The sequence below is a fragment of the Scyliorhinus torazame genome, chromosome 12, assembly GCF_047496885.1.
Source record: "Scyliorhinus torazame isolate Kashiwa2021f chromosome 12, sScyTor2.1, whole genome shotgun sequence".
Lineage (NCBI taxonomy): Eukaryota > Metazoa > Chordata > Chondrichthyes > Carcharhiniformes > Scyliorhinidae > Scyliorhinus > Scyliorhinus torazame.
The window spans coordinates 200534170-200557110 of record NC_092718.1 but is presented as its reverse complement, the minus strand read 5'-3'; the positions used below and the strand labels follow the sequence as shown (position 1 = coordinate 200557110).

Sequence of the window (22941 nt, the reverse complement as noted above, 5' to 3'; positions counted from 1 at the left end):
CCGTGTAGCACACAATAACCGTGTAACAAATAGTAACTGTGTAACACACAGTATCGTGTAACCCTGTAACACAACCGTGTAACACACAGTAATCGCGTAACACACAATAACCCTGTAACACAGTAATCATGTAACACACAATAACCCTGTAACACAGTAACCGTGTAACACAGTAATCGTGCCACATACAATAACCCTGTAACACAGTAACCGTGTAACACAGTAATCGTGCAACATACAATAACCCTGTAACACAGTAATCATGTAACACACAATAACCGTGTAACACAGTAACCGTGTAACACAGTAATCGTGCAACATACAATAACCCTGTAACACAGTAATCATGTAACACACAATAACCGTGTAACACAGTAACCGTGTAACACAGTAATCGTGCAACATACAATAACCCTGTAACACACAGTAATCGTGTAACACAATAACTGTGTAACAGTAACCGTGTCACACACAGTAATCGTGTAACACAATAACCCTGTAACACAGTAACCGTGTAAAACACAGTAATCATGTAACACACAATAACCCTGTAACACAGTATTCGTGTAACACACAATAACCATGTAACACACAGCAATCGTGCAACACACAATGACCGTGTAACACCCAGTAACCGTGTTACAGTAATCGTGTAACACCCAGTAACCGTGTAACACCCAATAACGGTGTTCTTAACCCCATTTAAAAGATTCAGTGAGCTGACATCCAGCGCCGTTCACAAAGGAATGCCTCTCTCATTCGAGAATCTCTTAACCTTCTCGTCGCGCTGCCCCAGTATGAGGGTTAAAGGTTCCAGATGCAGCTGCCGCTTTTTAAACATTTTTTTTTGCCAAATTGTGGCGGAGTAGCCGGAGACAAGGGAGTGTTCTGTGCTCATGTAACCCTGGATTGAAGCTGGCTGGCGGCTGGCCCTTCTCCAGCTCGAATGAGAAGCGGGGGGGGGGGGGGGGTCAGAATTATAATTCATCGCTTCCCCATTTACACATTGAGCCATTGACGGTTCTAAATCCCGTATCCGTGCACGAGACAGGAATGGAACAGAGTGGGAGGAGGGAGGTTGGGATGGTGGGTGTATGCCCCAGTCTCCTGCTATACATCCTGTGTATGCTGCATGTTAAACACTGGAGTATACAGCAGAATTAAACACCTCTGATCTTCACATGTGTTTACATACTACCACAACATGCAAGGTGATACAAAAAACACACCCACAGCCCCACCAGCACCGAATGCGCGCCTCTGGCAAGATTAAAGACATTTGATCAACCCTGATCCTTCTCGACTCTTTCGTTCCGCGTGTCACTAGGACCCAGGGGCGCTGGCGGCCCAGTCTCCTCCCTCCCGATAACATATGAACCACCTCCAGGAAGATCACCTCCAAACATCAACAGAGTGAGCCTTCTTCAGTGAGAGCCGGCAGGCGAGAGAGAGGGAGAGGGGAGCTCGCTGCTTAGACCGCCTGTACCTTAGTCACTGGAGCCCAGCCAGAAAAATCTAATCTTAATACAAAGGAGGGGGGGTTACAGTCATCGCAGCCCTGTCTTAAAGAGACTGTACGCCTATGTGCGTCTGAGAAGTTAACTGAGCGACCGGCGCACTTCACATCCCCTTGCCGAGCAAACAGCCACCATGCCCGGCTACGACTACAAGTTTCTGGAGAAGCCCAAGCGGCGCGTTCAGTGTCCCCTGTGTAACAAGCCGATGCGAGAGCCCGTGCAAGTCTCGACCTGTGGCCATCGCTTCTGTGATACCTGCCTGCAGGAATTTCTCAGGTAAAAGGGGGGGAGGGGGGGGGGGGGACAAACAAACTTGGGAGCAACGTCACAAAAACCTCAGCACCCACCCAAGGGGGAGAGAAATCACCCTCTTGTTATTTCAGATGTGTGTGTGTGTCAATATCACACCGATTGTGGGAAACACCGGGAATGCATACACCGGTTATAAAAATGGGAATGGTGCAAAATTCGGCGTTAACTCCTCCACAATACAAGCACTGTCGTTACCGGACATGAAGTTTGGTGCGGAGGGGGGGGGGGGGGGGGGGTGTAATTTGAAATCAGACTGTAATCTGAATCGATCTGCAGTTTGCTCTGTTTCTAAATGATGCTAAATCCCACCCGGGTGGGGGGTATTTCTTAAGTTGTGATGGTGGGTCCCACAAGTGAACAGGGGGAATTGAATTGACACACATTTCTCCTATTTTGTTGACCTCTCGTTTGGGTTTCGACCAGGGATCTGTCTCTTTCTCTCTTCCCCGCCCCCCAACCTCTCCTCAATTACTTAAAATAGCTGGGACACTGCCGGTAGTGAGCGGACCTTTGCCTTTTAAAATCAGTTAATGGGAGCTGGGAATCTCCCCCAAGCTCTGTGTTGGGGGGGATAACAGTGCGTTGTAACCACTCGAATCCTGTAACTGACACAGGTCGTGTAGTCCCCCCCCCCCCCCCCCCCCCCCGGTCGTGGGGAAAGGTTTATGGAAATTTGCAGGGATTTCCAGGCGATTTGGACTGAGCGATCGGTGCATCTTTAAAAGGGGGGACATCCTGGGATCTCCTCCACTTTTAGGTCTTTTTTTTTTCGGAATAAGAGCCAAGGAAATGGAGGATGAAATAATGCAAATGTTTTTTTCCCCCCTTGATTAATGCTTGCTCGGGTTCGCCTGTCTGAGTTTATTAGCCACAGGAAGCACACTAATGTCTGTTGTTTTTGAAGTTCTCATTGTCCAACTTGCTACTGTTGTCGGATCTCGCCTGACTTATTTCCCCCGGGAATGTCCCTGGGAGAGAGGAGCCGTCACCAGCAAACTAGGCTTTAGCATTAATGTCAATCATCGGAAAATAATTGAGAGGGACAACCCTTTGAAAAAAATAACCCAGCACTCTGTGCTGCTCGTTTCCCTTTTAATAGATTTGAACGCAGTGGGATTATTAATGAATGGCTCGGGGCTAAACTCGATCCATATTTGCTGGTGGCGTCTGCAAACAATGACACCATCTCCCCATGAACCCCGTCTTATCATCATTACATTGGAGACCGCAGCCTGTTTGGCCCATGTTTCAGTGTGTGTGCTCATTTATAACTGCTGCCTTTCATAAATTATGTACAGTGCTGTTCTTTGTGGATCAAGGCTGTGTGTGTGTCTCCCCCTGTCACTTCCTCTGACTGTCTCTCCCACTCTTTTTCAGTCGCTCTCTCTGGCTGTCTCCCCCCTCTTTTTCTCTCTCTCTCTCTCTCTGGGCGCTGTCTCCTCTCTTTCTCTCTCCCTGTCTCTTCCCTCTTTATCTCTCTCTGGCTGCCTCTCTCCCCTCTTTCCCTCGCGCTGTCCCCCTCTTTCGCTCTCTCCCCTTTCTCTCGCTCGCTCTCCCCTCTTTCTCTCGCTCGCTCTCCCCTCTTTCTCTCGCTCGCTCTTCCTTCTCTCTCCCTCTCCCCTCTCTCGTGCTCTCTTCCCTCTTTCTAGCTCTCTTCCCTCTTTCTAGCTCTCTTCCCTCTTTCTCTCGCTCTCTCTTCCCTCTTTCTAGATTTCTCTTCCCTCTTTCTAGCTCTCTCTCTCTCTCTCTCTTCCCAGCTCTCTCTTCCCTCTTTTGCTCTCTCTCTTCCCTCTTTTGTTCTCTCCCTTCCCTCTTTCACTCTCTCCTTCCCTCTTTCTAGTTCTCGTCCCTCTTTCTCTTGCTCTCTCTTCCTTCTTTCTAGCTCTCTCTACCCTCTTGCTATCTCTTCCCTCTTTTGTTCTCTTTCTCTTCCCTCTTTTGCTCTCTCTCTCTCTCTCTTCCCTCTTTTGCTCTCTCTCCGGCAGTCTCTCTTCCATCTTTTATTTTCTCTCTCTGTCTGTCTCTTTATGACTATCTCCTCTCTGTGTTTCTGTGAATGGTATTGCTCGGTGGCTAAGAGGAAAATAAGTTTGTGAGCATTGGCAAGAATAGATTTCTGCTGGTTCACATGGTTTACCCCCACTGGGGTGATTTCCAAGGCTAACAAATAGCAGCATTTTTTTTTGGCTTCATTTGAAGATCTCTTTTCTTTTCTTTTAAAAAAAAAAAATTTAGTGTACCCATTTCATTTTTTCCAATTAAGGGGCAATTTAGCATGTTCAATCCACCTACCCTGCACATCTTTGGGTTGTGGGGGGCGAAACCCACGCAAACACGAGGAGAATGTGCAAACTCCACATGGACAGTGACCCAGACCCGGGATCGAACCTGGGACCTCGGCGCCGTGAGACTGCAGTGCTCCCACTGCGCCACCGTGCTGCCCCGAAGATCTCTTTTCTGTTGTTAATTTATTTGTGAATGAAACCACGAGGGGAGGAAATTAAATTGATAATGAGCTAGCTTAAAAAAAACACATTATTGTTCTTTTTCAAATTTAGCGGATGAGATTTCCTCTGTTGATAATCCTTGCCCTTAGGTTTGCATCAGAAACATATGAACAGCAATTGCAGAGCTGTCTTCTCAAGTAGTTGGCTTTGATGGAAATTATGTTCCATACATAAAAGCAGCAGAAATGGGCTGTCAATCTCGTCAGCCAGAGATATAAAGTGCTTGGAACAAATTAATCCTCTGAACAGTGACTTTCTGTTGCTTCCCCCAGTATGCAGTTGAATAGTCATTGACAGTGTTTTAAAAAACAGCTTATACACTTCTGAGCATTAACTCTTGTCTGTTTATCATACAACATCCAGTAAACTGGAGTAAATTAAGCTGTCATCTTGGTTAGTTTGCGCTAACTTGTGAATGGGAGGGGTAAAGGAGGCAATTCCGTCACTAATGACACGGAATTAAAATTGTGTTCCTGGAAATCGCAGCCTTCAGAGGACTGCATTCACACAGCTTCATGTGTCATTCGTTGGGTGGAAGAACAATCACTCTCCAATGTTGTTCAGCTGAATCGTCACACATTACAACAGTGGCGGCCTTTCAAAATAACCTCATTGGCTGTAAAGTGCTTTTTGAGAGTCGCTTACGTCGGTTGCTGCACACGAAAGGGAAGGCCAGTCATCCATATAATCCCCACAATGCAGAATTAGGCCATTTGGCCCATCGAGTCTGCTCCGCCATCTGTTCCTCATCCCCATTCCCCTGCCTTCTCATGATGCCCATATTAATCAAGAAATCTCCTTATTAATAAAGGAGACCAGATTTGTGCTTGAGGTGCCTGTTACCTACAGGACTACAGACCAAGAGCTCCAGCTGTTGATGAAATCAGACAGAACAGCTCTTTCTTACAACATCAGAACCAGGAGCAGGAGTAGGCAATTTAGCCTCTCGAGCGTGCTCCACCGTTCAATACGATCATGGCTCATCTCATCCTGGCCTCAACTCCACCGTCCTGCCCTTTCTCCATAACCCTTTAACCCATTAGAAATCTGTCTAACTCCTCCATAAATTTACTCTGACCCAGTATCCACTGCACACTGGGATAGCAAATTCCATAGATTCACAACCCTTTGGGAGAAGTAGTTTCTCCTCACCTCTGTTTTAAATTTGCTACCCCTTATCCTGAGACTGACCTCGTTCTAGAATGTCCAATTGGCAATTTAGCGTGGCCAATCCACCTGCACATCTTTTGGGTTGTGCAGGGGAGAATGTGCAAACTCCACACGGACAGCGACCCAGAGGCGGGATGGGACCTGGGACCTCGGCGCCGCGAGGCAGCAGGGCTAACCCACTGTGCCACCGTGCTGCCCCTTATAGACCTCAATTTGATCTCTCCTCATTCTTCTGAACTCCAGCAAGTATAGGCCTAAACTGCTCAACCTCTCGTCATACGACAAACCCCTCCTCAATCTAGTGAACCTCCTCTAAACTGCCTCCAATGCCACCACATCTTTCCTCAAGTAAGGGGAGCAAAACAGTGCACGATACTCCAAATGCGGTCTCATCATGGCCAGAATTGAACCTGGGACCCTGGCGCTGTGAGGCAGTGGTGCTAACCACTGTGTCCTGATGTGATGGAGATCAAGCAAGATGGGATGAGGCTTGTGTGGATCATAACCATTGGTGTAGACCTTTTTGGTTGAGGGTCTGTGTTTGCACTGTAAATACATGTTGTTTTCCACTGAAATATTGATTGGCACAGGAATGATCTTTCCATTCAATCCAGATTATATCCAAAACATAATTTAAAAAAAAAAATGATGTTTGCTGACCCGTGATAAGGACTTTGTTTGGGGCTGGGGCTGGCAGTTCTTGAGATTACGTACTTTCATCACTGGTTAACAAATGACTTCACATTATCTATTGAAGTTTTCAAATGAATTGCTGACACTGGCAGCGGGATTCTCCGACCCCCCCCGCTGGGTCGGAGAATCCCCGGGAGGCGGCGCGAATCCCACCCCGACGCCGGCTGCCGTATTCTCCGGAACCGGTTTTCGGACGGGGTTCACGCCACGCCGGTCGGGGGCCGTTGGCAGCGCCCCCCCCCCCCCCGGCAATTCTCTGGGCCCCGATGGGCCGAGCGGACGTTCGTTTCTGGCCAGTCCTGCCGGCGTGGATTAGACATACGCGGGATCATGCCGGCCCTTCGGCGCATGCGCGCGAAGTCTTGCAGTCCCTTCGGCGCCGGCTGTAGCGGCGCCAACCCCTCTGGCGTCCACCTAGCCCCCGGAAATGCAGAGAATTTCGCACTTTTGGGGCCTGTTGATGCCGGAGTGGTTCGCGCCGGTTTTCCGGCAGGCTTAGTCCCCGGAAAGGAGAATCTCGATCTGGGTTTCCAAAGTTATGGCATTCCCGGACCCTGTGCACGTGCCAACAGTATTATAAAGGGGAACTACATAGACATGTTTGAGGACCACCAATCTCTGGGTGGCGTGATGGCACAGTGGTTAGCACTGCTGCCTCACAGCTCCAGGGTCCCAGGTTTGATTCCAGCCTCTGGTGACTGTCTGTGTGGAGTCTGCACGTTCTCCCCGTGTGCGTGGGTTTCCAATGGGTGCTCCGGTTTCCTCCCACAATCCAAAGATGTGCAGGTTAGGCAGATTGGCCATGATAAATTGCCCCTTGGTGTCCAAAAGGTTAGGTGGGGTTACGGGGACAGGGTGGAAGCCTGGGCTTAAGTAGGGTGCTCTTTCCAAGGGCCAGCGCAGACTCGATGGGCCGAATGGCCTTCTGTACTGTAAATCTATAGGACAAGCTGGATTATTAAAGGATATAATTTACTGCGTTTAGGTGTCAGAATGGCTGGTATGGGGGACTAAGTGAAGATGAGCAGTACACGCAAGTGTGAGGCAGGACCGGAATTGTCAGGCAAAAGCAACATGGGATGGACGCGAGCAGAGCCAACATTCAATCAAGGAAATACGAGCAAGAGACTTCAATGCAATCTGACTTGAATCATCTCTAGTTTAACATTTCATTACACTGGAATCTGTGCAACTATTGGCTGCTTGCCTCCTGAGGCAGTAATTAATGAATAGTTGGAGTAAAGTGAAGCGTGAAATAAGTTTGGTTTTGGGGGGTGCCAGTGGCAGCTTATGAACGATGATGCATTTATATTTATTTATTGCTGGCTGATGGGCAAAGTGCAGACGTTGCTTTTCGACTGGAAATCTCAGTTCGGGCTTTGACCTGTAAATGTCAAGTTACAAGTCAGTGCTTTGGTAGAAGAAGGCTGCAGCTAGAAGCGGCTGTTTGTCTGTACTCTCAAAGGATTAAAAGCTCTCCACAGTAAAATGTGCATGCCTGCTTATCTTTGCAAATAACCAATTCGAAGTTTGTACATTTAAAAAAAAAAAAAACTAGAATGGTCGAAGGTATGTGAGCAATGTTTGCAAATATTGATCTGCTCCTAATGGCCCTGGGCAGATCACACACCACCTCCCAATGATTTACAGTGGGTCAGTGATCAGTTCAAATTCAATTTAGAAAGAAACATATTCTGACCTTCTTTGTAAATGTGCAGAATTAATTGATGGTCTTGCTGCGACACAGCCAGCTAAAATGAGGTGACATTTGCTGCCCTGACAAGAAGTCAATTGGACACTTGCGGATGGTTTATTGTTGCTCTTTAATTGAAGCCTCCCTGCACTGCTGCAGCCTTTTACAAATCAGATATGGGCGCATTACCTTTTTTAGGGGGAAAAAAAAAGCTTTGTCCTCTGTAGGCAACACCAAATGTGACCTCAAGTCTTTGACCTGGGGGCAGCACGGTTTGGCAGTGGGTTAGCACTGCAGCCTCATGGCGTTGAGGTCCCAGGTTCGATCCTGGCTCTGGGTCACTGTCCGTGTGGAGTTTGCACATTCTCCCCGTGTTTGCGTGGGTATCGCCCCCACAACCCAAAGATGTGCAGGCTAGGTGGATTGGCCACGCTAAATTGCCCCTTAATTGGAAAAAATGAATAGGGTACTCTAAATTTTTTTTAAAAAAGTCTTTGATCTGGACGATCTCCACTTGGGCCCTTGGGCAAATTGTAAGTCATTTTGTTTGGAAAGCCTGTGGGCTCCTATCAAGATGTAGCCCTCCTTGTGCATTCAGTGTTTTGTGGTGAAAGTGTGCTTGCAGTCAAAAGGCTGAAAGGACTGAATTGTTGTCTTCAGGAATGTGCCCGGTACAGTCCATTCCTGTTCGATCCTGAATACTTCCCCACATTTCAAAACGTTCCTGTTCGCTGACAAAATAAAAATGTGCATGTGCGTCTTGTTAATTTTATTAGTTTAGTTTGATTTTTAAAAAAATATTGAGCTTTGACCCAGAAACCTGCTGACACCTGGCTCCTGCACAGTTGGCTGCATCCACGAGCCTTGATCCTGAACGACAGGCGGCTCGGAAGCCCCCTCATTGAAGCAAACCGTGGCAAATCCCAACAACTTTATTTGTGGGCTGCAGCTGACAGTGCAAGTCCCTGGCGTTGGGAACTGGTACCACCATGAGGGCAGTGACTCAGTACAAAAGCAGCTTTTGCTTCAGTGAGACAGATTCACCCTACCATTGTTTGCAATGACTAATTGGATCACGACTAGTTCAGTAACATTTACTTTGCGGTACATGAAAGTTTGGATAGTGTCTGCTTCTGGATGTGATAAAGCTCTAGCAATATAATCATAGATCTGCTGCTTGCAAAACATCTTAATATCTGAGTTAGCATCTATTAGTATCTGTTTTGAACTAAGGAACATTATAATTCCCGTACTTACAGGCTGCGAAAGCTGGTGAGAGCAATTTGAAATATCATGGATCGTTTTCACTGAAACATTGGTTTTGCTGAGCTTTTTCCTTCGAGAAATCTATTGGCACCAATTCATTATATGTGCCGAGTGACAATATTTCTCTCAACATTGAATGCTATGAGGAGAGTAATTATTAGGTACCAATTCTTTGTTTGCATGTATATAGAGAGTCACTGATTTATTGAGACATAGTGTTCACGGGCTTACCTAGTTGTACTCAAAAGTGTGATTGATATGCTGCCAAATTTAGCCTTGGTACTGGTGGTTACTGCAGATAGAACAGTCCCTTATTAAATTAATCGCCCACCTTCATGAATCTGGCACAGTGGAGTTGCAGAAGAGGAGGTGGGGAGAGAGAGAGCTAATGGGAACTGGGAGACAATGTCCAGAGTGTATTGAGAAATTCGGGTTTAATAGAGGCGAGGTGACTGTTCTGTTTCATTTACTCCTTTTTCTTGGTCGCTGGTCTAACTGTATCCAGTATGTATACTGTGAATTAGCCCAGGCAATACTGCTGTGCTGTGGGACGTGTGATTTAATTGCTTAACAACCAATGGTCTTCAGTAGGTTCACCATTTTATGTTCTATTCCAGAGAGCCAGTTGAAGGGTAATACTGGAGCCAGTCTTTATTTGGCCATGTAATTTATTTAGAGTGAAACATTACAAGTGTGTACCTCAACTGTGGGATTCTTTACCACAGAGAGCTATAGAAGCTGGGTCGTTAAGTATATTCTAGGTTCAGACAGACAGATATTTAATTAGTAAGGGAATCCAGGGTTATGGGGACAAAGCAGGAAAGTGGAGTTGAGGATTATACCAGATCAGACGCGATCTCATTGAATGGCGCGGCAGGCTCGATGGACCGAATGGCCTACCTCTGCCCCTACACCTAACCCATACATACACACCACACTTTCTCCACCCGAAAGAGTTAAACACCGAACCGGTGCACAGTTCGCACTACGAGGCATTGTGTTCTGGTAAACTGGGCTGGTTTAGCACAGTGGGCTAAACAGCTGGCTTGTAAAGCAGAACCAGGCCAGCAGCACGCTTCAATTCCTGTACCAGCCTCCCCGAACAGGCGCCGGAATGTGGCGACTAGGGTCTTTTCACAGTAACTTCATTTGAAGCCTACTTGTGACAATAAGCGATTTCCATTTCACGTGCATGACACACTCTTGCTTTTGCAGACTAGGCATTAAAAAAAACTATTGCCAAAGGCTGGGTGAAAACAAGTATACTGTCGTGTGGTTAGGCGGCGAGAGGTATACGGTTCAATCTGCAGAGCGATGCTCTACCCACTGGGGGAAAAAAATTCAAACAGCATCTGATCTGGGAACAAGCCAAAACCAGTCGAGAGAGGATTTGCATTAATGTTGCTGATGACGTATGGTTTCGGTTTTTTGAGTTTCAGTCAATCTAAAGACAACCCTTGTTGTCAGCTGATCCTTGTAAGTCAAAATTCAGTAAGTCACCTGAGGCTAATTCCGGTAATTCGACCTGCAAAAGGCCTGGCAATTTTTCTTAAAAAATCATACGAGTCAGACTATTTCGGCCTTCGGGACGCAGTCAATGGCAGCTTGCACTTATATGTCACCTTTAACGTGGTAGGCCTTCCTCAGGCACTCCACAAGAGCACGATTGAGCAAAATTTGACCCTGAGCTCGATGAAACATTAGGACAGGTGACTAAAGGGTGTCAGAGAGGCAGGTTTTAAGGAAGAGAGGTTGATAGAAGTGTAAAAGGGTTCAGGGAAGGAATTCCAGAGTTAGGGCAGTTGAAAGTGAGGCCGTCGATAGTCGAGCAATGAAAGTCAGATTATGCACAAACTCTCATACTGACAGGAATGTAATCAGAGAGTTTACTGGATAAATTGGAGAGGCCAAAAAGGAAAGGTAACTAGTTTCCCTTCCTCTCTATAGGTCTGTTTGCACTAGATAACCAGTGCAAGGCTGTGTTCCCCACACTGGACGTGAGTGTAAAGGAACGGGAGTTGAACTTTTTTGATCCAGCAAAGAGTGCCCTTTACAGCTCAGATAGACCCACACTGAAATATGAAAGATGCCTTCACTAACCTTTCCACGCATGTCGTATAGTTTTAGCACGGATTTGATCCTGTGTGGATATTTACAGTAGGGATAGATTAGACCAGGTGACCAGAGCTATACATTAATTTGATACCTGTATTGCTAGACTGAACTCTGCCAACCCGGTAGGTAGTAGATTGGCCTCTGCACTAATATCAAGCTGACTGGTTGGTTGTACGGGGTTTGTAGATCACTGTTAGTGGGTGGTAGATGGGGTCATGTTTTAACATGGGTGAACTGCTTTGAGTTGAGTCATTAGGAACAAACTGTGGCCCCAGATTGGGCCAATTACAGATCAATCTGGTACTCCCCTGCTGTAATTTGGGGGAAGGAAGGTGTTGGTGTCGGTGGGAGGAGATTGAGTCTTTAAAGTGGCTATTGCTGTCTTTATTCTTCAGTTGCTCTGTGTTCCTTTCCCCCCCTGTGATGAGTGGTGAATGTGTTTCTTGTTTATGATTGAATTTGCTTGAGCAGGCGGCTCCAGGACCAGTAACAACTGACCACAGCAGTGTGTGTGCGCGAGTGTGTAAGTGCGAGCGCAAGTGTGTGCGAATTTAGCCTGCTGATTAAACATTCAAATTCTGTCCTCCTAAATAGAAGCAAAATTCTAACCATGACAATGTTTAATCAGAAGAGTCTGCAGGTTAAACTTTTACAATATTCACTAATGTAAATGTACTTCAATATGACTAGTGGCAGCCTTTTGCCATCACAATTGATTTAAAGCTGATTTAGCAGTGTGCACTTGATTGAAATTCTTATTTAGCTTGTGAGAGCTGTACAGCCAGTAGTTATTAATGGCATTTAACCCGCTGGCTCATTTGTCATCGCAGTAGCCGTCCTGGTGTATATGCAAGTTTTGTGAGACATTAACTTCTGCATGAAGCTATGAGCTTTGAAGTTTGCAATCTGATTGAGCATGGCGCTCAGCATGTCTCGAGTGCTGCGAAGGGAGTTGTTTTTGTCTGCAAGCGAGATTTGTCTTGTCACTGTAGTGGCAGATCCAGAATGGTGAGTGGGTTCACCGTGCTAGCCGGTGGTCAGAAATTTCAGCTCAATTCTTTAAAACTGCCCTTGTAGGCCATGCTCTTTTGGAAGGTTGGTACAGACCCGATGGGCTGAAGGCTTCCTTCTGCACTGCAGGGATTCTATGATAATTTAAAAATCAAGATGTTGATTGACTGATAGCGAGTGTGGGTCTGTGAGCACAGAAGTGACAGATGGAAGGGTGGGTGTAAGTAAGAGTTAGGAGGCAGGCAGCAAAGCTTTGAATGATCTCCAGCGTGGGGTGGGGGGGGGGGGGGGGGTGCAGGCAGAGTGCGGGAGGCAAACCAGGAATGAAATGGAATAGTCCAGTCTGGAGATACCAACAGCAGATGAGCTGAGGCAGATGGACAATGTCACGGAGGCGGGATTAGATGTGAATGTGATCAGAAGCTCATCTCGGGGTCAAGTACGACACCCAAGATTGCAAGCAGCCGAGTTGAGACGGATTGATCCTTGGGAGAAGGATGGAATTAATATTTAAGGAACGAAGGCTGGAGCAGTCTTGCCAATATTTAATTGGAGAAAATATCTGCTCAGCAGGTACAGAGAACTAGTTTGATAATTTGAGAAAGGTGGCAGTGAGGTAAAGCTGAGGATTGGCAGTGTGTGGGAAGTAACACTGCGTTTTTGGATGATGCTGCCAAGGAACAGTATACAGGTGCGAAACAGGAGGGAGCCCAAGTCAAAATGCATGGGGGACACCAGGAATAATGGTGCGGGAGCAGGCGGAGAAACCATTGCAAGTGATACTGATGTAAATTGTTACCAGATTAAGGATTGGACCAGGCAACAGCAGCCCGCCCAGCTGGATCACAGTGGTGTTGGAGGAGGATGGTGTGGTCAAAGGCTGCAGACACCAGGAGGTCCAGGAGGGATAGTTTATCTTTGGCATCGCCATTTTGGATGACATTTGTGACGTTAGTAAGGACTGTTTATAAAACAAATCCAAGACAAAGAAGGTTTGTGAACTTCAAAACTTTTGTTTTTTGGAAACCTTTCACCACCTTACCCTGCCCGTCCCAAATCACGTATTCCACAGATTTAATCTCCTAGACATCAGATTGGGGCTGTATTGGGGTTACAGGATTTGGGGCTGTAATGGGGTTACAGGATTTGGGGCTGTAATGGGGTTACAGGATTTGGGGCTGTAATGGGGTTACAGGATTTGGGGCTGTAATGGGGTTACAGGATTGAATGTGTGAACGATTGATCCACTTGAACTCACCTTGGAGCAGGTGATGTCCAGGTGAGATGTACTGAAGAATCACTTTCTCCAGCATCTGCACGTGTTGTTTCCACACTGTGTACGTCAAGACAGCTGTTTTCCTGTTTTAACCGGGTAGTGGAGGTGACCATTTATTCTCCAGTTAGTGGACTGCAACATGAGCCCTGCTCAAGGTGGATTGTTTCAACATGGTGAGGGATGGGCTCTGTTTACGAGCCCCTCGGGCCTGCCTTTTAAAACCAGATTGACCTTTTGAGAGCTGCCTGCCATCCAAATCAATGTCAGCATTTCATTATAGGATTAGAGGTGTTAACGGGTATCCAGTTTAAAGAGATTGTCTGCAAAAGCACAATTCTGATGCAGTCTGCGCTTATTGCTGAAGGAATGGATAAAAGGAGCAGTTTGCTCACTGGGAGGCTTTTAATTGTTAATTAAACAGAATGTCAGGAACAATGGTTTTAGTTGGCTGAACCAGATAAAGTAAGATGACCACCAGTTCAGTTCTTAGTCTAGGAGGAGTTAGCTGATCTTAATTGGGATGGCAATGCGAGTTTGACCATGGACAGGGCTCCTAGATTAGAGAGCACTGAATCAGTGAAGGATTCTCAGAATCCTAGAGTGCAGAAGGAGGCCAATCGAGACTGCACCGACCCTCCAAAAGAGAGGTCTACCTAGGCCCACTACCCCCAGTCCTGCCCCTGTAACCCCACACATTGATCATGGCCAATCCACCTAACCTGCACATCGTTGGGCACTTAAGGGACAATTTAGCATAGCCAATCAACCTTTCTTGTACTTGATTGTCATCCGCTGACCTTGCAGTGACCACTGACCTTGTGGGGAGAAGATGGGATGAGTTGAGTGGAGGCCCGCTGCTGTTAAATAGCAGCTGCTGAGGGCCACCTGTGAAATGATGACATCTTGTGTCAGCACTTCATTGGAACCATAGTGCAGGAAGGGCTATTGCATTGAAGCAAAAACTGGCAGCCAACTAGTGATGGGGCAGGGATTGGAGGCTTGTCAGTGTGCTGGGATTAGTTGTCTTATTTTTAAACCTATCCTGAAAGGGTTTATAGAAAGCCTGAAACGCTTCTACAAAGTGACCTGGGGTGGTAGGTATTGTAATATTCATAGACTTTTTGTGCCAAAGATTTGAGGTGTTGATTTTTGCACGTAAACCATTCAAATCAAGTTGTTAAGGTGACCGACGAATAGGTGGAGTGGGATTTAATACCCACGTGTATATTTTGTTTAAGGAGCAATTTAGCGTGGCCAATCCACTTACCCTGCACATCTTTGGGTTGTGGGGACGAAACCCACGCAGACACTGGGAGAATGTGCAAACTGCACACGGACAGTGACCCGGGGCCGGGATCGAACCCGGGTCCTCAGCGCCGTGAGGCAGCAGTGCTAATCACTGTGCCGCCCAGCAATGTGCAAATTAATGAGTAACCCATTATATTGCAGTAGGAAAAGATCAACGCCAACTCTCCAGGATGTGTGATAAATATATTTATATTGACTGTTGCTTGGACACCCATTCACTCTCTATCCAGTGGCTTTACTCAATCGATAAGTTCAAGGGAAGGGAGAGCTCAGAATTCCTGCGAGCTACTGAACCTCTGGAGTACAGTCAAAAATGTGCACCCAGTCGCAAGTTAGACGTTGGTGCAAGCCCAAGTTGATGAACGTTGCTCTTACAACTAATGCGTTGTGATCTTTTTGATTGGGAGCTTTACTTTTAAAGTCTTTTAAAAAAAATCCCTTTTCTATATTAAGAGGCTGCTCCCGTGTTTAAAAAAACGATCCAGTGCATTAGAGGACAATTTGCTGTGCAGCATTTTGCCGCAATTTGTTCAAGAGTCTGACCAAATGGGATAAGTGATTAATAATTATCAAAGGTGGTTAGGAGAGGGAAATAAATGGGCTGACAGAAAGGCGTATTAAAGCAAATTACAGGCTAGTGAAATAAGAGCAGCAAAGTTCCGCAATCTGCTTTTATTTTGCCCGTCAAAATTACGGTATTGATGGACAGCTTCACGTCAGTGTCGGATTAACAGCTGCAATAAAAAAATACACTCTTCTACAATTTGGTGTTCTTTATTAATGCTGACCTTGAACGTAAGCCAGCCTCTAGCTAAGCACCACAGTCTGCCTCCTATAAACGTGAGCCTACATTTCATACTGAATGTTCACTGAGGTAAATGGCTCTGCGCACAATGCTGCAGTTTGTAGGGGGAAAGATGCCGTTAAACCTTGGCAGTTTCTCATGTTAATTCAAGTTTCCCCCTCAGTACTTCAGTAGGAGGTACAGTTATCAAAAATGGTCACCAGCCCAATTTGTCTTATCACCTAGCACTATGGTAACCTGAGCAGGGTTGTGGTTAGCCTTTGTGCCCTCTGAATCACGTCTCCGGGCAGCACGGTGGCACAGTGGTTAGCACTGCTGTCTCATGCCGCCGAGGATCCGGGCTCGATCCCTGCCCTGGGTCACTGTCCGTGTGGAGTTTGCACATTCTCCCCGTGTCTGCGAGGGTCTCACCCCCACAACCCAAAAAGACGTGCAGGGTAGGTGAATTGGCCACGCTAAATTGTCCCTTAATTGGAAAAATAAGAATTGGGTACTCTAACTTTATTTTTAAAAATGAATTCCGTCTCCTGCCGCCAATGATGTCCAGACTAGCCCCCCTCCCCTATTGGTTTCTTTCATCTTTGTGGGCTCCTGTTGAGGGCAACATTGTCTTTAAGACTCGTACTGGCTAACGAGGTATGTTCACGAGCTTCCTTTCTCTGAAAATTTCATAATGGGAATTGTGCTCTTTTGGGATAATATTTTGGATCTATAATCCTGAAGCTGCTTATCTGTATAACGTAGAGGCTATGCTTTGGGATGTATAACACACTTCCCAGACCTGGATTATATGCGGTTGAAAAGCGTTAAGCTGGTTTCAGAAACCGATGAATTAGGTTTGTTTATTTAATTACAGTTAGCTCACTGTGAGTTTGGAGAAGGTTGACTCTGTTGTGGAGCTTTGTGCCATGCTAATGACATCAGCTTGGCGAATGGTTCCTTCTTGGAGCAGGGTTCTGGGCGAGCTCTTGTCAGAATGGGGCTACACATTTTCTCTTATGTGAACAGCTGGAATAGCTTTGTTTTCCATTCTGGTGAGCAAACTAATTGGAGTGTGTGATACACCACCTTTGTTGCAGCTTTAACCCTTGAAGAGTCTGAAAGCAGGCAACATAAGAGACTTTTAAGCGACTTATGAAGATTTTTCCCACCAAGTTGTCTTGAATGTAATAGTGTAATTGCACTTACTAGGTCGTTTTCTATTCTGCCAATAAGCTTGATAGACCACAGTGACTGATTTCCAGCATTATTTGTCGCGCCTTGTGGCTCATTGCGGCTGATTCATTGCTAATTTTAGTTTTAATGTCATTAACAGTATTCAAATGCTAATATTTTGGGCTTTTAAAATGCCGACTTCTTGTCTGGAACAGTTTAAACAAGTCACGGACTTTGTCTTTCACCCTATTCCAATTGAAGTGAGCTGGATAATGTGGAGCCAGGGGCAGTGTAAACAGAGCCTCTCTCTCTCTGCTGTCTGCTCAGAAGTGGATAAGTGATACTGAGCTACAGTCTGCTCCCAATAATCCAAAGCTATCTTCTGTGCCAATAAAAAGTCAAACTGTCCAATGAGTAGAATTGAGCATTGCAAGAAACTGGGAATGAATGCAATTAAATAGAAAAAATTCTAAAGATTTGATCTGCTCCCCTATGTGAGTAGTTTACCCTTTTTGCTTCTCACTGAATAATTTCGACATGTGTTTGGTATCCATTCCGGATAATCCATTGCGAATGAAGAACGCGTGGCAGTTACCGGGAGGTGCCCTTCTGGATGGACACCAGATCAACAGCCCAACCCTTTAAACCTAGAGTCTTGTTCCACACACATAGGCAATCGAACGTTTGCTGCAATAAAATGAACGTGGAGTTGAATTTAAAAAACAAAACAAAATTCAGCTGCCAGATTTGAGTACAGTTCTTGCTCAATATCTTGGATGACCATTCTCCTTTAGGGAGGGTGGGAGAGGAGGAGGTAAATAACACCTCGCCGCTTTGGAAAGTAACCCACCTGGCAATAGTTGATGAGAACCAAGTTGATTCTCCTGTTTCAGACCCAGTAACCCATAACTCAGCAGGGCGTATGCATCACTTTAAATGGTTGACCAGACAGACAGCCATTGGGAGCTGGTCACTGAGGGCTGGGATTTGTTCCGTTGTACTCCTGATGGCCCTGCAAGTTAGTGTCTTTATGGATAAAGTGGTTCTGGTTTGGAATAGCAGTGGTGGGAATGTTGTCCAGTGCTCTGCATGGCTTTAGCTGGCCAAACTGGAACGTTACTCGATGCTCGCCGTGGGGGAGGGGAGGCAGTGGGGTGGGAGGGGTGGGGGTGGGGGGGTGCTTGAGCCTTTTGACTCTTTCCCAATTGCAGCACAGCTTTCAGTACTTGAGAGGGTGGTGGAGGGAGCAAACTCCGTGTTGTGCAAACGGAATTTCGATCGACGTAGATTTCTCAATAGCCCGGTGTGAAGTCCAGGGGCTGGTTTAGCCCAGGGCTAAATCGCTGACTTTTAAAGCAGACCAAGGCAGGCCAGCAGTACGGTTCAATTCCCGTACCAGCCTCCCCGAACAGACGCCGGAATGTGGCGACTAGGGGCTTTTCACAGTAACTTCATTTGAAGCCTACTTGTGACAATAAGCGATTTTCATTTTAATTTTTCAGAAGGAAGCGATGATTCACCTCGGCTGCGGCGTCCCAGCAAAACACTGCAGATACTGGAAATCTGCAATAAAACCAGAAAATGCTGGAAACACTTCAGCCGGCCAGGCAGCATTTGTGAAATGGAGAAACCGTTAATGTTTTCGGCCTGCGGTGCGTGACCTGTCACCGGGATGGGGAAAGGCTTGACTGGAAGAGATTTCAATCCAGTGAAAGGGGGAGGTTGGGAAGAAGAACAGAACGATTGTGGTAGGATCGAGGGCAGGAGTGATTAAATGACAGCAAGGCCAAAGGAATGGTAATGAGGCAGTTAAAGAAACAAAAGATGTGCCTGGAGGTGGTGTGAATGGTAGGCATCCCGAATAGTTGTCATTTAGAGTCCTAGAGTTTTACAGCACAGAAAGAGCCCTTCAGCCCATCTTGTCTGTGCCGGTTATCAAGCACCTGTCTATTTTAATCTCACTTGGTCCGTAGTCTTGTATGCTATGGCACGTCAAGTGCTCATCTAAATGCTGCTAAAATGTTGTGAGGGTTCCTGCCTCTGCCACCCTCTCAGACAGCGAGTTCCAGATTCCCACCCCCCTCTGGGTGAAAAGGTTTTCCCTCAAATCCCCTCTGAATCTCTTGCTCCTTACCTGTAATCTATGCACCCCCCCCCTCCCCACACGTTATTGACCACTCTTTTAAGGGAAACAGTGTCTTCCTATCAATATAACTCATGATTTTGTACACCTCGATGAGGACCCCCTCAGCCTTCTCTGTTCTAAGGAAAAAAAAACCCAGCCTACCCAGTCTCTATTGATAGCTGAAACGCTCCAGCCAGGCAACAACTTGGTGAATCTCTTCTGCACCCTCTCTAGTGCAGGCACATCCTTCCTATAATGTGGCGACGAGAACCGCACATGGTACTCTAGCTGTGGCCTAACGAGCGTTTTATAGCTCCATCATCATCACCCTGCTCTTATATTCTGTGCCCGGCTAATAAAGGCAAGTATTTCATTTGTCGTCTTAACCACATTGCTTACCTGTCCTGCTGCCTTCAGGAATCTGTGGACATACACTCCAAGGTCCCACTGGCCCTCTGCACTTCTTAGCATCCTGCTGTTCATTATATATTCCCTTGCGTTGTTCATCCTCCCACAATGCATCACCCCACACTTTTCAAGGTTAAATTCCATTTGCCACTGTCCTGTACATCTGACCAGCCCATCAGTATCAGACTGTAATCTAAGGCTTTCCTCCTCGCTATTTACCACACCACCAATTTCATGTCATCTGCGAACCTACTGACCATACCCACCACATTCGCGTCTAGATCATTAATGTGCACTACAAACAGCAAGTGACCCAACACTGATCTCTGCGTTCACCACTGGACACAGGCTTCCATCACAAAAACAACCTTCGACCATCACCCTCTGTCCCCGGCCACTTAGCCAATTTTGGATCTGGTAGGCTTTTACCTCCTTGATCAGTTACCCATGTGGGACCTTGTCCGAAGCCTTACTGAAGTCCACGTGGACTATATCAACTGTCGTGGGGTGGCACAGTGTTTAGCACTGCTGCCTCACAGCGGCAGGGACCTGGGGTCGATTCTGACCTCTGGCAACTATCTGTGTGGAGTCTGCACGTTCTCCCCCGTGTTCGCGCGGGTTTCCTCCGGGTGCTCCGGTTTCCTCCCGCAGTACAAAGATGTGCAGGTTAGGTGAATTGGCCATGCTAAATTCCCCTTTAGTGTCCAGCGTCCAAACTGCACTGCCCTCATCAACATCCTTAGTCATTTCCTCGAAAAAGTCAAATCAAATTTGAAAGGTAAATGAGGAAAAGTAAAAGCGAAATGAGAGTTTAGTAAAACAACAAACAAATAAGCACACAGTGGGGGAGGACAGAGGTTATGATCTGAACTCCCTGTTGAGTACAGAAGGGTGTAAAATGCCTAGTCAAAAAAATGATTTCATTCCTGCATGTTCTAGACCCGTGGCTCTCAGACCTGCGTCCATGGGCACCTTGGGGTCAGCAGGGAGTCGGCAAAATAATATGCAAGTGCTTCTAATGGGTGACTGCCCTGGGTGCCATTGTTAGGACCTCACGTTGCCCCAACACAACCTCCTGCATTATACACTGTCACCTGCGGAGATGGGTAAGGCTACCGAACATGACCCAGACCATCAGCTGGTCTCTGGTTGTTCTGAAAGGCCACTGTTTTACCAGCCCTGTGGGTAAATCCAGTCCCATTTGGGTTGCATGGGATTTTTATGGATATTATGGGAACAACATTCTGAAAAAAACAAGCATTGGTTTTCATATAGAATGATTTATGTCTTTGTCAAACGTCACACCAAGGATACACAAACTCAACAATGAGAAACAGCCACACCCACACACCCACTGATCTATAAGTAAATACCTGTTTCCTTAAAAGCATTATTAAAACACTCTTCCAGTGCACCACTTCCGTATTCTGTGATAACATAGGTTTGTTTATTTTCTTTCTTTAATATTTAGTTGTGGGATCTGTGATTAACCCATTTTAAAAAAGGAGCACTTCTAACTAAAATGGACCGCTATGCTAGACATGCAACTGATCCAAACAAAAACTATTGTGACTTGTTTTTATTAAGGTTATCTTCAGAAAATGGGCCCATTTTAAAAATAAAGTCACCGCTGCTTTGTATCTACTCAATACAATGCTAACCGAGGTCATGGACACACTTAAGCACATGTTGGGGAGAGCATTGCGCGAGGGTCAGTAAGGTTTGTGGGAGACACTTATTATTTGTCTGCCCACGTGTTCTGAGCTTGAGTTCTGAACTATCTCTGATTTGGATAGAATTCTCTATAAGCAGAACGTGAGTGATAGAACTTGTATTCGGTTTGAAGTTTACACAGCACCCGCTCATTTATTGGACAGTGTTATTTTGAAGCTCTGAGCACGGGAATTTCCCAGATCAGGCCTTCGGTTCACCAGTTTGAAATCTCTCATCGTGACCTCTTTTTAAAAAATCCCCTCTCTAACTGGGCACAAAATCCCCTCTCTAGATGAGGCTGATAAAAAGAGGCTGCTAGCAATGGCTCGGAAGCGACAACCCGTCAGATTTGTGGCCAGTTGTAAAGGAGCCAGGTTCATTCGCCGGGTCTGGGAGAGAGGGAGCGAGCATTTGTGCAAATCAACGGGAACAAAAGTGGCAGTGGTCGGGAAATATCGTAAATAATGGGGCTTTTCACAGTAACTTCATTGAAGCCGACTTGTGACAATAAACTATTATTATTATTGTTATACAATGTTTTTCTCTCTGACACATTCCTCCTTCCACATTAATCTTTTTTAGAAAAAGTATTTAGATTAGTATGCAAGAAAGCTGTGTATGTGTGTTCATTTACCCTTTTTGAAGAGTAACTTTCTTTCTTAACAACAAAATAATTGAGTTTTTCAGGTTTGAAAGACAACCCGTTCAGCCATAATCATATTGAATGGCAGCGTAAGTTCGAAGGGCTGAATGGTCTACTTCTCCCAAGTCCTATCTTCATTTAACCATATTAATCCAATAAAAATATTTTCGGTGTGGGGTGGGTTGTGTCTGTGGAAACTTATCATAGCTCTGTGGGGGAGGTGGTGGCATAGTGGTATTGTCGCTGGGCTAGTAATCCAGAGATCCAGGATAATGATCTGGTGACTCGGGTTCAAATCCCACCACGGCAGGTGATGGAATTTAAACTCAATAAAGTATCTGGAATTAAGAGTCTAATGTTGACCATGGAGCCATTGTTGTAAAAAAAACCATCTGGTTCACTACTATCCCGTAGGAAAAGAAATCTGCCATCCTTACCTGGTCTGGTCTACGTGTGACTGCAGGCGGGCCTGTGCCGTGGGGGCACTCTTTTCCTTCCGCCTTCGCCATGGTCACGTAGACCTGGTCTGGTCTACGTGTGACTGCAGACCCACAGCAATGTGGTTGACTCTTAAATGGCCAAGCAAGCCACTCTGTTGTAGTCAACCGCTACACAAAAAAGGAATGAAATTAGACGGCAGCGGTTCAAGAAGCCACTTTCTGAAGGGCAACTAGGGATGGGCAATAAATGCTGGTTAACTGGCGATGCCCACAGCCCGTAAATAAATAAAGAATCTGGTTCTAGTTGCAGCTTTTTCTAAAAACTGTTTAGGAATAGTGTTTGACCCAATCTCTGAGTTGTCACTGTGCACCGATACAGAGAGTTCTGTGCAGATTTAATATTTGTTTGCTCAAGAGAAAGTATATCTGACACGAACAGGGTGTACTTGATGAGTCACCTAAACCTCTAAATTCCACAGTGTTTGTAGGCGAACCAAATAATTACATTAATAAGGTTAATGTAGGTGTGATAGAAATGAGTGGTATTGAACTAGGCAGAACCGAGGGAATATGTAGGAGGGATGGAATCCTCAATGACTCCTTTCCCTCTGAATTGTCATATTAAATCATGACTGAAGTTGAGATTTTATTTTTCCTTTTGCAAGTCAGTAATTTGAATTCTAGGACATATACTTTGAGATCTGCTTTGTTCTTTATCCTGTGCAGGAATTGAGACAAGTGATCTGCATTCAGACTAGCTATCTCCCATGATGGTTCCTTTGGA

General features: G+C 46.0%; 1 protein-coding gene across 1 annotated transcript in view; it reads left to right on the top strand.

Moving 5' to 3' along the window:
• Positions 1 to 1367: 1367 nt before the first annotated feature.
• LOC140386865 (TNF receptor-associated factor 4-like) overlaps positions 1368 to 22941 on the top strand; it is an 86165-nt gene continuing 64591 nt past the window's right edge. The window contains exon 1 of the mRNA XM_072469651.1: positions 1368 to 1793. Coding sequence (XP_072325752.1) covers positions 1651 to 1793 — 143 coding nt within the window. The 5' untranslated portion in view covers positions 1368 to 1650. The remainder of the gene's footprint in view (positions 1794 to 22941) is intronic.